Source organism: Vipera ursinii (genome assembly GCF_947247035.1).
Source record: "Vipera ursinii genome assembly, chromosome: 2".
Classification (NCBI taxonomy): Eukaryota; Metazoa; Chordata; class Lepidosauria; order Squamata; family Viperidae; genus Vipera; species Vipera ursinii.
This window is the reverse complement of record NC_139513.1, coordinates 247,496,426-247,514,904: the sequence shown is the minus strand read 5'-3', so window position 1 is coordinate 247,514,904 and position 18,479 is coordinate 247,496,426. Positions and strand designations below refer to the sequence as shown.

Genomic DNA, 18,479 nt, shown 5'->3' with positions numbered 1-18,479 from the left:
AATACATCTCTCCTGCATCTCCTACTATGCTATCTCAGGCAGTGTGTGTGTGTGTGTGCTGTATGTAGAAAAAAATGAGTAAAAAACTCCAGCAATGTATGCCAAACGTACACAATCACAGAAAAGTCACTTACCATTCAAATGCCATCCCAGCTGCATAGCTAAAACAAGTAGGTATATTTATAGGTCAGCAAGAAAATGCTGGAGACAGATGATCACTTGAGTGTGAATGACAAAGCCATCATTTCATACAGTGGGAGAAGGCAATGGTAAAGCTCACATTTACCAAGAAAATGTGGCTCAATTAAAGCCTTTCAGACATCTTCTGGTTGACATTACCATACATGAAAAGAAAACCCAAAGGGACCATACCAGAATTACAGTGGCAATATGGAGCTTAAGGAAGACAAACCTGTACATTGGAAAACTCTACATAGTGAAAGTTGAAATTAATTGTTTACAGCCATCATCTAAAGCAGGGGTCCCCAACCCCCAGTCTGTGGACCTGCACCAGGCCATGGCATGCCAGAAACCGGGCCACACAAATAAGCAAACCACCATCCGTGGGATGCAGGCAGCACATGAAACCACATCCCTTCCAGTCTGTGGGAAAATCTGTTTCCACAGAACCAGTCCCTGGAGACCAAACGGTTGGGGGCCACTGATCTAAATCATCAGCAAATTGGAAGTGGACTAAAGTTGGACACTTAAGGTCACCTATTCTCAGGGATGACTCACACCCTGCACGGAGATATAGGAGTATTGCCAGCAGTACCAACAGGCTGAAAAATAGCTTTTATCCGTGGGCTGTTAGGCTTTTAAATGGGATATAATCTCTGTGAACTTAATGCAGAATTGACTTGGGAGGCCGGTGTGTGGTGTAGTTGGTTCACATGGTGTGATAGGATGGAGGGTTAGTTGTCACTGTGTGTTGGGGGGAGAGAGCACGGGGGGAGGCTCAGCTAATCTCAATGTACACATGTTGTACTTTGACAATAAAGGTTTATTATTATTTATTATTATTATTAGATATTCAGCACATGAAAAATAAAGAAGGAATAATGCTGCTTTCATAATTGGAAAGATACAGCAAAAATAGCATTTGGATACAATGTAGTCAATGACTAAATAATATCAATTAGACTTCAGAGACAATCATTTAACATTACAAACGTCCACTTTATGCTCCAACTACTGCTGAAAAAAAGAAGTTTACAAATTTTATGGGAAAGTCCAATCTGAAATTAACAGAATGCCTGAGCAAAATATACTGCTTACGGTAGAACCCTGTAATGCCAAAGTTGAAATAATGAAGAAAATGTAAAATGGCCTAAGAAACAAAAATGAAGGAAAAATGACTTATCACAGACATGTCAAACACAAGGCCCGGGGGCTGGATCCGGCCCGCGAAGTGGTTTAATGTGGCCCGCGAAGCCATCCTGGAAACAGTGAGGGAACGGCCCCCACTGCCTTGGCCCTGGCCCAGAGACTCTCCTTCTGCCAGAGACCCTCAGATCTGTCCCACTCCTGCCCAGGTACCCATAGGTACCCTTGATGCAAACGATGTAGAGCTAGCCATTCCCACCCAGTAGGCCATACGCACTCTAGACACGCCCACCCAGTAGGCCACGCCCACCCTGGCCATACCCACCCGGCCCCCTGAGGGCAACCACAATGCTGATGCGGCCCTCAATGAAATTGAGTTTGACACCCCTGACTTATCAGAACTGATTTGATTTCCAACACATTTTTCAGAGAACCAAAACAATGGGCTTTATCAGACAGAACAGAGAGAAATAAAATTGATTATACTATTTAGCACAATGAAGTGGAAGAACTCAATAACAACAAAGACATGGCCAGACGCTAATTCTAGAACAGATCACAAATTTCACATGTGCCAAGCTAAAATGAAAATACAAAGACAACCAAATTCCGCAATATAACCTTGAGCGTATAACCATAATTTACAAGGAGAATATCAGGAATTGCTTTAAAATCATGAATCTCACTGCTAAGGATCTAGAAGCAATGTAAAAATAAAATTAAAGTTGTCAAAGATGAATGTGAAAAAAACACTCAATTGACCAAGAAACCAAAGAAAGCAAACTCGGTCAGAACAAATGGAGCAAGTTACCAAGAAGAGAAGAGAAGCCAAATCCAAAAAAAACAAAAACAAAAAACAAGAACCCCTTCCAATAAAAATCTCTGAAAAGGAACTTAACAAAGATTTCAGAGCTGTCAGAAGAGACAAGAAGCAGTATTACAATTATATCTACAACAAAATTTAAGATGGATGCAAAAAAAACCCCAAGAAAATATTTCCAGAACATTTCTGAGTTCATGATGTTCCAATCTAGAATTGATGTGTTAAAGGGCTACAATGCACAGGTAGTAACTGGTTTAAAAAAAGATTCAATGGAAATGGAATGAACAAGAGACATTAACATCTAATACACTAGAAAGATATTCCCTATTTATAAGAAGCTAAGAAGTACTAATGTTAGATGTTGAAGAATATTAGACAAGGCTGAAAAATAAGAGACATTTTGCAGATGCACACTGGATATTTGAGAAAGCAAAAGAATGCTAAAAATTAATACATGTCAAGCTAAGAAATGTCCTTAGGAAAATGGGAATCCTAGAATCCCTCATTGTCTTCATGTTAAACCTACACAATGGACAAGAACCCACAGTATGGATTCATTTTTGTTTCCTAGACCACACTAATACTCCTCATTATTGCCAACCTTGGCATTTCTTAAGGAATGTTCTTAAGAAAATGGGAAACCTAGAACACCCCACTGTTATCATCTTAAACTATACGAAGGACAAGAACCCACAATATAGAAAAAACGTGGTGAAAGAGACTTCAAATTGTCAAAGGACTGAGTCAAGACTGCATAGTTATCTGTTCAATGTGCTTAATATATACCAAGAGACGATGGATTAGATGACAATAAACACCGAGAGCCTTTCAGAGCTGGTTAGAAGATGGGTGGTTTAATAAATGCTCTAAATAAATAAACATGGCTTCAAAATTGGAGGAATAAACATTATTAACTTGTGGTATGCTGATCAACTACACCAGACATGTCAAACCCGCAATGTCACGTGACGTCGCGCAACGTATCAGAGCTTTTTCTCCATTGCCGGCAATGGGGTGGGTGCAGTTTTGGGATGACGTATCCGGCCTGTGGGCTGGCAGTTTGACACCCCTGAACTACACTATTTGATAGCTAAAATGCTAATGATATGCCAGCTTTAATAAGTGTCAAGGAGCATTTATTATTAAAATTATATATAAAGAGGGTAAAAGTAAATATAAAGGTGGAATACAAACAGAAGAACGAAATAAATGGTATTGCTACAGCAATTAACCTTAGAATTGACAATGAAGATATTGAGCAGGTAGACAACTTCAACCTTTTAGGTCTATTAATATAAAGGAATCAGTATTCAATAAATAAAGTGCAGAAAGCACTTAGTAGTGAAACAATGGAATATGGATAATGTGAATGTCTATTCCTAGAGATCAATATCATGCAATAATTAATATCACACAATCGTTTTTCCCATTAAAGTGTCATTATTTGTGAGTTGGGCAGCCATATGCATCATTTAAATAAACTTTATATTTTCATATGAATATTATTGTTCTTGTTTTTGCTACTCTTGGGGGCAAGAGAATTAAAATCCAACTCCACAGAAACTATTTGCATTTAGAGAATTTATATATTTTTTTATTAACTGAGACTACTCAGCACTCCTGCAAAGCTAAATTGCCCAGTGACTCAGCTGGAAGAGCTTGCAGAAACAAGATTTTTTTTAAGCCCAAAACAACTGGGTATATCATTGCCAATGCAGGATACTTTCCGTGCAAATAGATAAGCTGCATTGCCCTCAGATCATGATATCTTGACAATATTCACCTAAAAGGCCTTGGTGGAGCAGTGGGCTAATGCCTCCTTAAGTAACACCAGCTGCCTGCAATTAGCGCAGGTTCGAGTCCCACCAGGCTCAAGGTTGACTCAGCCTTCCATCCTTCCGAGGTAGGTAAAATGAGGACCCAGATTGTTGGGGGCAATTAAGCTGACTTTGTAATAATGCCGCTTGGGGTGTGTGTGAAAGCCCTAATAAGCAGGCATATACTGTACATAGAATGAAGGCTACTGCTAAGCTTGTAAGCCACCCTGAGTCTTCGGAGAAGGGCAGGATATAAATGGAATTTTTTAAAAAAGTGTCTTCATGAAACGTGTTCACGAAGCATTGTATTTTAATTGCCCACACTTTTCTATGCTATAAGCATAGCATTAAAATGAAAAGGGACGCGGTGGCTCAGTGGGTTAGGACGCTGAGCTTGTCGATCAGATGGTCGGCAGTTTGGCAGATCGAATCCCGAGTGCCGTGTAACAAAGTGAGCACCTGTTACTCATCCCAGCTTCTGCCAACCTAGCAGTTCGAAAGCACGTAAAAATGCAAGTAGAAAAATAGGGACCACTACGGTGGGAAGGTAACAGAAAGCATTCCAATCTCATAAGATGGTTAAAAAAACACCGAGTCATCTGTAATATGTAAAACAATAATCAAACTTAGGACATTACAATTCCTTAAGTCAATGTAGTAGGAAACACTGAACCAGAAAGACAGTGATTTTCCTTGAATCAGAAGCAGAAAAGATAACATAACTAAATGTATGCAAGGGTTTACTTTAGATGTAACCATCCAAGATATATTGTCATGAGAATAAACCTCACAGCTCAAGCACTTGGTCTTCTCTTTGTTGGAAATGAGCTGAGACGAAGATTTCTAGGTTTATTTTTCAATAAAGTATAACTTCTTTGATATTGATTTATTTCAATTTTGATTAGTTATGTGAGGAGATAGAGATACATGTAGGAGTCAGTTCCTAAGAAACACAAAGACATGGGCCTAAAAATTTCAAAAAATATGGCTTTTTGCATCTGGTGGCACTTTAGTTAAAGTGGAAACCCTTTAGACCAGAGGGTCGCCTGCAGGCCGGATGCATCACCACAGGCCATGCCCACCCCGCCTCCACAAAAAAAAAAATTGTGATACATCAAGATATGACACAATATGTCATGTGACAGATCGAGTTTGACACCCATGTTATAAACACTTAAAAGACTCTTGGTGTCTTATAGAGGTAAAAACTTACTATATTTTAAAATGGCAGCTTTAACAATGTTATCACAGAAATCCACAAGGGCAGAAAAATTAGAGCTAAAAGCTTCAGGGGTCCCATGCCCACTCAAATTATATGATGATTTATTTATTATCTATTAACATAAGCATAATTTCAGTGCAAGAAAACTACAAAAAACAAAACTCATATACAATAAGCTATACTTTTTATTTTGGGTGAGGAACGTAAAATTTACACAAGCTCAAAATCTAAGAGAGAATTTTTACAAAATGTTTTATAGATGGCATTTAGATCCTAAAAAGCTTGCAAGTATGTATCCGAATTATCAGCCTAAATGTTGGAGGTGCGGTGACGAAGACGCAACATATTTTCACATATGGTGGACTTGTAAAAAGGTTAAGGCTTTTTGGATAAAAGTCTGGTGGAATATGCAGAAGATTTTTAAACAGAGGATAAAGTTTTGTCCGCAATTTTTTTTGTTGGGAATAATTACAGATGTTACAGTTGTGGACACTAAGTTGATGTTGAATTTAATTACGGCAGCAAGACTTTTGATAGGTCAGTATTGGAAGAAAGAGGAACTGCCGACTATAGAAGAGTGGACTTTAAAGGTTTCCGACCTGGCTGAGATGGCGAAGATTTCGGCCTATTTGAAAGATCACTCGCAAGAACGCTATATTATGGAATGGAGAAAATGGATTGAGTTTATCCAGAACAAGTATAGGGTTAAGAAGTTTCATGTAGCATTTGAATAAGTCTTTCTTTTTTTCTTTTCCTATCTTAGTTTTTTTTATATATATTTAATATTATTAAGGTTTGTTTTATCCTATATAAGCTAGAGAGTGATAGATTTTTGAGTTTATGGTTGTTAGTATATGGTTGTTTATGATTGTTTTTCTTTTATATATACCTTGTATTTAGCTCTGGGAAGTCGGGGGGGGGAGGGGGGGAGGGGGGAGAGGTAGGGGGGGAGGGAGAAGGGAGGGGGAGGGGGGTTTTTTAAGGGAAAAATTGTATGTTAAAACTTTTCAATAAAAAAAGCTATACTTTTTATACTATGCCAAGCAAATAAAGGAGTTTCTGATTAAATCTTCTATTATGAAATATGGATACTTATTATACATAGACATCTGGTTCATATTGGATAATTTCCAAGTTTAGCTTTTCAATTAAATTAAACTTGTTACAGAAAACAATTCTCACAGAAAAATAAAACTGGTTAAGTGGAAGGCAATTAAATGGCAGCAAATTTATCTATCTATCTATCTATCTATCCATTCTTCACTCATTCATCCATTTATTTATGCATGCATTCATCCCTTCATCTATTTATCAAAGGTGACTCTGGGTGACTAACAAGTATAAATAAGAATAAATAAAAACAAAAAAATGTATTTGAGGATCCATCTAACCCTGATGGGATTAGCCCAACTCACTCATTTCATTCCAGCCAAAAAGGCCTATTTTGGATCCCATCTGCCAAAAGAATTTTGAAAAGAGCCTTTTCTGCTGTGGTCTCTTGTTGGCAGACCTCACCAATAATGTTCCCATTGTTGGCGAGATCCATTCCCACAGGAACAGCCTGAAAACATGGCTCTGCCACCTGGCCTGGGCCTCTTAATAGTGGCCAGCTACATTGAGGGGTGGTTTATGGGATAGAGAAGATAACCACTCGCAGGTTGCCCATCATCTTGGTTTTTAACTTTCCTGCAGGATCTAATCTGAGTCAGCCACTAAAACCAGAGATTTAGTCTTCCGAGCTTTCAGACTTGTGCTGGAACCCATCTTCAGGGAACTTCTCTCTACCAGAATGTGTGCTTTGGGATTTTCCATGGATAGTATTCATGTGGTGCCTAGTTATCTGTGGCTTTTTAATTGATTGGGGTGTTGATGGACTACATGTTAAGTGCAGTTGGTCAGCCATTCATGAATAAATCTGGTGCTGATACTATCTAACCCACATTTTTCTATCTTATAAAGTAGTAGGTAGTTGTCTACTTTATCAAATGCCTTACTGAAGTCCAAGTAAATTATATCTACATCATTTCTCTGGTCCAATAATTTTGTCACTTTGTTAAAGAAATGCAATAAAATTTGTCTGGCATGACCTGTTTTTTGACAAACCCATGTTGGCTTCTGGTTATGATGTTGTTTGCTCCTAAGTGTTACAGATTCATTGCATCTTTCCAGGTATTGATGTCAGGCTGATAGGTCTGTAGTTTCCTGTCCCCCCCTCCCTTTTTTGATGATGGGAACTACATCAGCCCTTTTCCAGTCCTCTGATAGTTCCCAGTGCTCCAAGATCTGTTCCGAGACCACATCTACCAGTTTCTTCAGAACCTTGGGGTGTAATCCATCTGGTCCTGATGATTTGATCTTGTCTACAGTGGATAAATGTTCTCCTAACATTTTCTTGCATATTTTGACTTGTATTCCTAATCCCTTTTACAATATTGTTTTTGATAGATTGGACTGTTTTTTTCGTTGTGTGTAAAAACAGATGCAAAAAAAAGGAAATAATCAGTTCTGCTTTCTCCCTATTGCTTATCACCTTCTTGCCATTTTCTCCCATTGATGGACCAATCGTTTCCTTGACTTTTTTTCTTGTTTTTTCATGGTGAAATACGTTTTTTGTTATTTTTTACTTTTGTCACAAGCCTTAGTCATTTTGAGCCTTAGCTTTCCTGACATCATGTTGCTTCTTTGCATTGCCAAGTCCTCAGCTCCTAAGTACCTGATAAGCTGGTGGTAAATCAGCTCTCCTTTTGATTGACAAGGGGCCCGTTTCCCAGGCTTCAATCATTTCCCTGGCTATCTGTATACCTGCTTGGCCAACAGCAGTGAAACTGAATGTTTGTTCTTGTTCATTGCAATGTGAGGCTACCAATGAGTTTAGGTCTCCTCATCTGATCACTTGCTTGTGTTTCTGCAATCTGGTAGTTAGCTTCCTCCTACATAGTTACAGTGGCAATCCATGCATGGGATCTGATAGATTACATTAGAATGCAGTAGATTACATCAGACCTGTGGTGGCAAACCTATGGCACGCATGTCACAGGTGGCACACAAAGCCCTCTCTGTGGGCACACATGCCATCACCCCAGTCCTAGGCCTTTAGTTGGGTTTTATAAAACCTATTTGCTTTCGGCCTCCACCGCTGTGTGGAAAAAAAAGAGGTTCTATCAATCAAGCAATTTCAACTTCTCACCAGAAAAAAAAAGATCTCGCAAAGTTGGAATCGATTGAACTTTTTAGTCCCACCCAGGCTGCTGTTACCACCGCAGCCACGCCCACCCAGTGGGCCACGCTCACCCAGCACCCAACAATACATAAGTGGGTTTTGGGTTGCAGTTTGGGCACTCGGTTTCTAAAAGGTTCGCCATCACTGCATTAGACCGTAAAAGCTGCATTCTATTGCTTCCAAAATATTTTTTATGTATGGCAGAGTGTGCCATACAGTTGGTCTTCTTTCTTCCCCTTGTGTATTGCATTGGCATCTTGTAATAAATGTTTGTGCGTACCCATTCTGCCTGAATTGTTCACATAGATGCCTGTCCTTAGTTGTTTAGCTTGCTGTAGGTTCTCACCCTGCCATATAGTGTTCTGACACAACTCTCTTTTGTGTGATAGCAGATGGTTAATGTTGAAACTAAGAATGCATGGAGTATGGGTGCCTTGTGACAAACCGTGTTTTCTAAGTTTCCATTTTCCTGCCTGCTGACAAGCACATCTAAAAACAGTAACTGTCTAGTCTTTTCTTTATTGTGAATTGTATATCTGGGAAGATAAGAGTTCAGTAGGGTATGAAAGTCTTTCAGTCCATTTCTTTTGATGATGACAAATGTTGTCATCCATATATATTCAACATGATTCTATTTTAAATTTTAAATATGACCATGTTGCTATCCTAAATCAAGTTCTAAATACCTGAACATGTTTACTTTGTTGCATTGTAATATGGAAATGTGAAAAAAATAAGAGAATAAAGCAAACTATTGGACCATTTTTCAAAAGGGAGATATTTCACAAACTCCTTTACTGCTGAGATAGTTTCCTGCAAGAAATTACTGCTGGTGCAGCCAACTGATATTTTCAAAATCCTCTACCCAAAGAATTTATTGAGAATCAGGCTACTGTAACTTACAAATCCTTGTATAGGTTAGAGGGAGGGCACCGAAAGAATGTATGGACAATTTCAATTTAAAGGTATAGCAGAAAATACTTACTAATTTGTTTTCCTGCATGTATATTCTCCGTAACTTCAGGCACCCTTTAGCTATAATGGTCATTCCTTCATCTGAGATCTTGTAACACTGCCCAAAGTGAATGTCTTTCAATTCTCTGCATTCTGAGCCCAACTATAAATGAAGTTAAAGTCTGCATTAACAACATACTTTAAACCATTTGTATTCTACTTATTACCATAGAACCACCAAAACAATTTACAAGGATAGAAAAACATCTAGCAAGAAAAAGAATTTCACTGAAAACATTACAGGCAGTTAGTAACATGTATGTTTTTGTCTATATGCATATGCACATTAAATGGTTAGATAATGAGATTTTAACAATGTTTTAGCAGCATATTGACCTCAAAACATTAACTTCTATTACAGTAATCACTGCAGTGCTTCAGAAGTTCACAGTGGCTCTGATTTCCTACAGTCATAAAAGAAACAGGCTTATTATATTAACTATACACTTAACATGATCTTTAAAAAAAATTTCAAAGTTACTTTCAAGAATGTCGCTAGAGGCAAATCTTAATTCCTAATAATATGTTCTTCATACAACATTTAAAGCCATGGCATCTGATAAAGCCATCAGTTCTACCAACTTATTGCTAATCAGCACAGTACAGTATACAGTATATAAAACTATAAATATAATACCAATGTTGCACACAGATGTTTCAGCTTCCATTAAGAATTCAGTGCTTTAGTTTTTGCATTAACCTCTGTCGAAGGTAAATAGTAATACTTCTTACTAAGTGAATAATTACACTTTTTTACAACTGGAGCTGGCAAAAATATTACTACCGTATCCCAGATAGAAATAAATTAATACTGTGTATCTTTCCTTCAGATAAACTGAAGGAAACTAACTATATATTACTGTCTATAGGAATAAGTTTTTTAACCAGTACCATTTCAGTGTTTTTAGGATTTAGTAGGTTAAATTTTAAAAGCCTCTTCATAGATGTATCCAGAACTAAATGCAGTTACCTTTCACAAGGTAGATATGTGTCATAAGTGAGAGTTAAATAATAGCTTTAAGCCAACCAAGTAGTGAAATGAAAGTTGAGAATATGGAAGGTATATAAGAAGTATAACATGTAGCTATTGCAAACCTAAATTTAACAAACACTGCAGACCATCAAATGCATTTTCTATTCAGAAAAAGCTGTGCATATACACAGACAACTTTTTAAAATGTACTTCTATTATAAGATGCATTACTTTGGGTGCTTTTAGGAAAAGGGAAATTTGAAGTGTAAATTTTGTTTTCAAACCAACAGTCATTTTATTTAGTTCACTCAAAATAATTCCCATTTTACACTGGTAAAATAATAGCAGATCACAAAACAAAGCTAAAGTTATTCAGCTTGTATCTTGTCGCTGTCTTCTCCAAAACGACAGGGAAGTTATAAAGAGCAGGATAAAAAAACAGTTTGAAGACTGAGTTTGAAAGAAACATGGCCAGAGAATATTCATTTAATGTGAATGACATTAAATTTCCACATTCAAGGACTCTTGCACAATGGGAAGGAAAACACTGGTGGTCTACTCAAATCTCTGTTATTTTTCAGAAACCATGGACACCAGTGAAGTGTTAAAGTGGCATATGACTAGAACTGGACAAATGTCACTATCTTCAAAAGCAAGTTTGGGCAGAATTACAGGTCAACCAATGTGAGTTAAATAAATACCTTGAAATATTATACTGCAAACTGATTTATAAACACCAAAAGTCAGAATGGAATGCATAAGACCAAGTGTTATCAACTAATCTTATCTCATTTAATTATTTATTTGTATCCTGTCTTTATTATTTTTACAAATAACTCAAGGAGCAAAAAAATCCAACACAGCTTCCTCCTTTTCTCCCACAATTTAACCATGATAAGATAAAGAAATGGAATAAAACTGCTATTTAATAGAGCATTATTTATTTACTCTAGCCAACGTCTATCCACTTCTGCATGTTTCCAACCAATATGGTCCTGAGCTTTCTTTTGCCAATTAGGTCCGCCATACTTGCTGATGTCATTGATCCATCTTGTTTTAGGTCTCTTTTGTGGACGCGTTTTATCAAGTGGAATCCATTCTATGACTGCCTTAGTCCACCTGCCATAATTTCTTCTTGCTATGTGACCAGCCCATTTCCATTTCAATCTTTTTAACTCTCTTGATGATATGGTATACTTTTGTTTGTTCTCTAATCCATGTGCAGGTCTTTCTATCTTTTCTTGTGATGCCAAGCATGTATCTTCCATGGTTGTTTGCATCACTTGTAGCTTTTATATTGATTTGAATTTAATATATACAAATACAAAAATATGCTGTTAAGAATGAAAATGGTGGCACAGTGATTAGAATGCAGTATTTTGCAGGCTAATTCTGCCCACAGCCTAGAGTTCAATTCTGACTGGCTCAAGGTTGACTCAGCCGTCCATCCTTCTGAGGTCGGTAAAATGAGGACCAGATTGTTGGGCGTAATAGGCTGAAACTACCCAGAGAAGGCTGTAAAGCGCTAGTTGACGGTATATAAGTCTAAGTGCTATTGTTAGCGCTATTGCTAAAATCAAAGGCACATATATATCATGGAAAATATCTGGCATGTTTGTGAATATATTAGAATTACAATAGATTGGTAATTGGAGGAATGCAGATGTGATATGGCAGCAAAAAGGATAAGTGCAATTTTTAGGCTGCATTAACAAAAGTATAATTTCCAGGCCATAGGATTTTATCCTTCCACTCCATTATGCAGGCTCTCTACCAGGTTCTGGGCATTTATTTTAATTAAATTAAAATAATTTCTCACTTTCTCAATAATTATAATTTATGTAAATAAAAACTTGAAGAATGATTCTACCCAAAAAACCCTAATTTGCTTGTATATTTGCTTTAAAACAGTAGTTATAAAAATTGAAATATTATGTAAAATATAAATTAATCTTGAAAACATCTGACTTACCTCACATACCTGAATAATTCAAGACTATTTGTCTAGATTTTGCTCATTTGTTGTAATTGAATTTGGCAATTGAAAAGGTTTTCCACAAACTTGTAAACTGAGATAAACACAGCTCTGAAGATTACTGCTAATAGCATTGTCTACCTATTCCAATTTATAGTGTAACCAGGAAGAATGACAGATTTTCATATCAAAGAAATAAGATTAGGTATGGAATTTTATGGTGCAAACTTAATCGTCCACAGACAGCAGTTTCTCACACTGCCTTATCTAGTTCAGTAAATTTACTTCTAGAATGTCTTCTGGAACAAATACAAAATTCTAAGACTGGAAAAGACAGGGCATCCTTGATATAAATTGTACTATATATATATATATTAAAAAGTATGTAATCCCTCTTGATGTAGGAGGCAATGTTATCCAATGTTCAAAATACTGTGAAAACCTGCAAGAAATCACAACTTATTTCAAAAGTTTCCAAAATGCCATATTAAATTTTTTTAGTAGCATGCAAAGTACTAATAACTGTTGGATTTTGCATATTTTTAATTAATTACATTAATTATATACAAGGTTTAACAAAACTTAAATGGTCCCATATAAAACTATCAACAGCTGAATTCTAAATAAAGTATATTTAGAATTATCTAAAGGCACATACAGCAGAACTTAACTGGTATGAAGAAACTTACCTGCTTAAGTCCTTCATCAGTAAGACGATCTTGGTTGCCAACATGAACTTTCTGAAGTTGAGGACATTGTGAGGCAACAGCAGACAGAGATGTATCAGACAGCTGTTTACACCGATATGCAGTATATTTTAGAAGTCCGGGACACTTAGATGCTAGCATACATACACCAGAATCTGTCACATTACGACAATCAGAAATGTTGATTTCAGTTATATTCTGGCTTCGTGATGCAATTCTTTCCAGTAATTCATCAGTGACCTGTCAAATGATAGCCAATATATAACATTACACTTGTCTTTATCAAAAATTATACAAACAAAACCACATGATAATTGGTTTCTGACTTTAGAACTGACTGCTTGGTACTTCACTGTAAACTCTATTATGTAGGGAAAAGCAGTTTTTAGATAATCTGCATTTAATCTTTTTAGAGCAAGATCGTATATTAGTTCTTATTCTTAGCTTGTGACATGAAGAATTAAAATTGCTATTATGTTACATTGTACATAGAAACATTTCCAACTCCCTATAACCTATGTCTAACTTTCATACAAATACCTCAAAAATTCTAGTTCTCAACATAGATGTCTAAGACTGAGCACTTATGTAGACCTCTAAACCTAGTACTTGCACTAAGAAATATTTTTGCACTAGAAAAAATCCCTTGCACTATGCCAACATTCAAGCAACCAAGATCTAAGCTTTTGTCGGGAACAACAAAAAAGTCCATGTCACACCAGTTTGTTTACAATGTCCCAACATACATCAGAGAAAAATCACAGAGAAAAATCATAGGTGGCTGGGCTACATAAAATGCTTTATTTATATCATCATTCAGCTAGCTTATCTATGTTAAGCCATACTGTGGTTCAGCACACTATGTCTACAGAAAATCTCAACCACAATACAAAACCATGCCATGGGGTCATATTTGTTCACTTTTAGAAGTGGCAGGACCACATGGCTTCACTCACATTTTGATTCAGAATAAACATCTTTTTGAACTTATATATAATCCTAATGGGTGGAATGTTGCCTGGAGAGAAGCATCTGTAAAATTTGCTGCTAGTGGCTCAGTCTTTTCAAAGTACATACTATAGCACATAGCATAATTAACCTGTGCTTAGTTTTGCATGTGAACATAACTATAAATTGCATTTGATACTCAAAAGTATTTACTAACTAAGCAATGATCGGACATAGTATACATTCCATATGTTCATCTTTCAAGCATCACTTTTTATCTGAAGAAAAAGACATTCATATTTTAATATTGCCTACTCCATACCTGCTGACGACTACTGAGATCCAATTGTTTCCAAAATTGGAAATCTAAACAGAGGTCACGCCAGTATTTACAAACCAATGATGCTGAAAGACATCGCTCATTCAAAGATAAATTGGAAAATATCTATGAAAATAAAAAGAAAGTCATATAACTTCAGAGTTCCTTTTAATGACATGCCAATGATAGAATCTTAACAATTCTTCAATGCAAGCATCAAGCATCTTTTTCAATCCTAGCTGTACATCTCTCACAGCTACTCATTAATACTCAACATCCTCTCCAATGGTTGCTATGCTGGCTATGAAAAACCATTAAAAATTGCACACATTCAATGTGTTTATTAGGCCATCATTTTTATAATAGTTGCAAGCTTCTGACTTTAAGCAATTAGACTAAATTTAGTAAAAGTAAAAAAGGGAGGGGGTAAGGATTACAGATAAAAATTGTATCTGTAGCAATTACATTATTACATGGAATGATAAAGTTTCTTTGCAGTGCCTGAAAATCTGAGATGAAGTGGTACAACCGTCAGAAATTATATTAAGTTACAGTAGGATTTGTCTGTCAGAATGCTGGGACAAATCCACAAGCATTTGATTTGCTTTCTCCCCCATTTTTGTACATACAGATTCCACACCATTTCCATTAAGAGCCAAGATGCTAGAAAAGTGGACAAAAATTAACTGGAAACTGTCTATGTTTACAAACCCTTATATAATGCATTGTTAGAGCACTCTTTCTAGAGACTCAACATCTTTTTTTACATCATGGTGACCGAAACTGGACACAGTATTCCAAGTGTGGTCTTACCAAAACATTATAAAGTGGTACTAACACTTCACATGATCTTGATTCTATCCCTCTGTTATTGCAGCCTAGGACTGTATTGGTTTTTTGGCAGCTATTGAAAGTCAGTTCTAAATGAACTGTTGTAAGTCAAGGACTAGCTGGAGCACAGTTCAAGCAAAGCCAATGTAAGGCTTTATTTTCTGCCATGGTAAAAGGATAATGCAGCACTATCCACATTTTTAAAAAAGTAAAAATAAACTGTCAGTGAAGAAACATTTAGAAGGCGCAACTATTACTTTGATAGTCTACTTCTTGGAATATTCTAATTATTTCACTTCAAGTTACCCACAGTAATAAGCATTTAACTTGAATTAACTTGAATATATGACATTTAATAACTGGTACATTTGGTTAATAACTGTAAATAGCAAGTTGCTGTTTAAAAATGGAAGATAATACCTCTGCTCTATTAAATAAAGTTATCATAAATTCAGTCATTATAGACAGCAATTATAAGTTTAGGCAGAATTATTTGCAGGGTCACTTAAGGGCTTTTTATTCATCTGTTTCAAGGACTAAAGTAACTGCAATAGTGTAAGATAAAGAAACAAATAAGGCAGTTTTGTAAACATCAAAATTTTTATACTTCACCAGTGGGTAGACACATAATAAGGGTCTTTAGACTGGATCTTTACAATACTCCATCTCTGTTTAGAAAGAGATGTGTCATTTTGGTATACAGTCTTCCTGAATGCCACCTATGCATTTTATATATACTGCTCAAAAAAATAAAGGGAACACAAGATAAGACATTCTACTATTAAATACAGTACATTGTGTTGTTTAAGTGTTCCCTTTATTTTTTTGAGCAGTATAATACTTTATTCTGCTTGATTCTGCTCAGACCATTGTCAAGGTAGCAGAGAGACAAAATAAAACCATCTAAAACTTTCAAATATATATGATAAATGCCACAAAATAGGCTTGTTTTGGCAAATGATATCTGTGAATCTGTTATTAAAGTCTTGAGCTATTAGGGTAAAATTTTAAAAAAGCAAACTAAAACCCCCGCAATATAAGCAGTTTAGCAGCTTCTAATTTCAGACTTATTTCTTCCTGCAATTCCAGTACAACAGAAATGAAAGTTGCAATTATCAAAGCTACAGCAAATAATTCACTTTGAATCACTTATTCATACGGAATAAATTTATTCATTAAGATATTTTTGTTTATAAATAGAGCAGGAAGAGGAATTTTCCACATCAAGCTGAACAGTTCTGAGTTACTTCATATCACCTTCTGAAAAGACAAAAATCATCTCATAAAAGCATTTATCATCCTCTCAAGTCAGGGATTCAACTTCACTTAAGACTCCTTGCCAGCACTGCTGCCAATAAACCTGTAGCTCAGTACTCTAAATGGATTATAAACGACACAGAACTCAAGTTCAAGTCTTCATCCCCATCTCTATGGCAAAATAGCAGCAGCAAAAGCAATCTAGCCACATGTTTGCAATCCTGCAGTGGCATTCCAGGCACTGCTGCCGATTGTTTTCAACACACGACTGAACCCCAAAATAAGAAACAGGTGCAAGGTAGCCGAAGCAGAAGGCAACACAGGTATCTAAGAAATCCGCAAAGAGCAGCTCTTGAAGATCAGGAGGAAGAAAAATGATAGCTGGCTCTTCGAGCTCTCTGGCCCAGGCTAAGAATATTTTTAATTTTAATTTTAACTGGGTTTTAATTTTCTCAGGGCTCTATTTAATCTCTTTTAATTTGTTTTAACGTTTGTATTGACCGTTTTTTAAATGCCCTGTAAACCGCCCTGAGTCCTTCGGGAAAGGGCGGTATATAAATCTAAATAAAATAAATAAAATAAATAAATAAATAAATAGCTTTTTAAAAAGAGAGAGAGAGAGAGAGAGATAACCATGGCATACCTTGGAAGTCTGCGTATCATAGCTATGACACCACCACCCTGGGCAGTGCATGACCACCAAACCCACCTTGAGAAGTATGGAGGGAGGCAGCTGGTTAATATCCAGCACCGGTGGCTGCGGGTCTTGGCAACAGTCCTCCGGGTTTTCGGGGGGTTCCTCACAGTAGGGTTCGCCCGGCTCGTGCTTCTCTCTCCCATCGAGCTCCGGCAGCTGCGAGGGAGAGCTACTAGGGATGAACTCCTTCCCATCCTCGGCGGCCGAGTCTTTAGGCGAAGCTTCCCTGGCACAGTCCACGGCGCGGGGCAGAGGGCAGAGGTGCTGCTCGGGCAAGAGCACCTGTTGGCCTTCGGCGGGGTCGCTCGAGGGCGGCGAAGGGGCGCCGGTCCCCGCCGCATTTCCCCGGAGGGTGGCGCAACGGGGCTGTTTCCGGGGCGGACAGGCGCGGAGCCCGATTCCTTTGCGCTTGCAGACCATCTCCGCGGGAACTTCGCTGCTCTCCAGCGCAGACCCGAAGAAGCCCCGGCGCGCTGACGACGACGGCGGCGGCGAAAAAAACAGGCCGGAGAAGAAGCGGCGGCAGCAGCGGCGGCTCCGCTCCGCCCAGACGGGCACGGGAGGCCAGCGCAGGAGGCGGCGGGCGTTGCGGTTGCCGGGGGGCTTCGCAGCCGGGCAGAGGAAGGAAGGCGACGGCTGCTCCTTGGCGGCGGGTGGGCTGGCGCTGTGGACCAGGAAACACAGCACGCAGGGCCCCCGGAGGAAGCAGGTCCGGGTCCGTGGCGGCGGAGGGAGCTTCCCCCTCGGGGGCTCCCGGAGGGGATTTTTCTCCGCCTTCGAATTGGCGCCTTTCCTGGAAAAACTATGGCCCATATAGGAAGCGGAGCCACGACCGACCACCCTGCTCGGCAGGGCCTTTTCTGAGCGGCCTCAGCGCGGCTCAGCGAGCCTCACGACATGGCTCTCTCCGCGCCTGGTCCTTACTCTCCCCGGGGCCGGCAACAACCACAACGCCTCAGCTTCCGGGACATGGAAGGAAATGGCCAAGACTTCCGTCCCCCCCCCCCCGATCCGCCCCCAAATAGTGTTCTAAAAATAACCGCAACAAACCGGGGACTCCATGGAAGCCCTGACTTCCGGTTCCGCTTAGAATCTTCCCACGTGATGGAGACGCGTTAAACGCCTGAAAACGCCGGTTCGACTCGGGGAGCCTATAGAACAGGGGTCGGCAACCTCGGCTCTTTTATGACTCGTGGACTTCAACTCCCAGAGTTCCTGAGCCAGCCCCGCTGGCTCAGGAATTCTGGGAGTTGAAGTCCACGAGTCATAAAAGAGCCGAGGTTGCCGACCCCTGCTATAGAAATAAGTCAGCCTTAGGCTCCACCTTTGTTTGTCCCCTCGCCCGAGTCA

The 18,479-nt window shown here is 38.4% G+C and overlaps 1 protein-coding gene across 1 annotated transcript in view; it reads right to left on the bottom strand.

Annotated features, from left to right (window-relative positions):
* FBXL17 (F-box and leucine rich repeat protein 17) overlaps positions 1-18,211 on the bottom strand; it is a 122,849-nt gene extending 104,638 nt beyond the window's left edge. Inside the window, exons 1-4 of the mRNA XM_083355520.1 lie at positions 17,142-18,211; positions 14,348-14,470; positions 13,060-13,317; positions 9,394-9,525 (exon numbers count right to left, since the gene is read on the bottom strand). Coding sequence (XP_083211646.1) covers positions 9,394-9,525; positions 13,060-13,317; positions 14,348-14,470; positions 17,142-17,942 — 1,314 coding nt within the window. The 5' untranslated portion in view covers positions 17,943-18,211. The remainder of the gene's footprint in view (positions 1-9,393; positions 9,526-13,059; positions 13,318-14,347; positions 14,471-17,141) is intronic.
* Between the last annotated feature and the right edge of the window lie 268 nt (positions 18,212-18,479).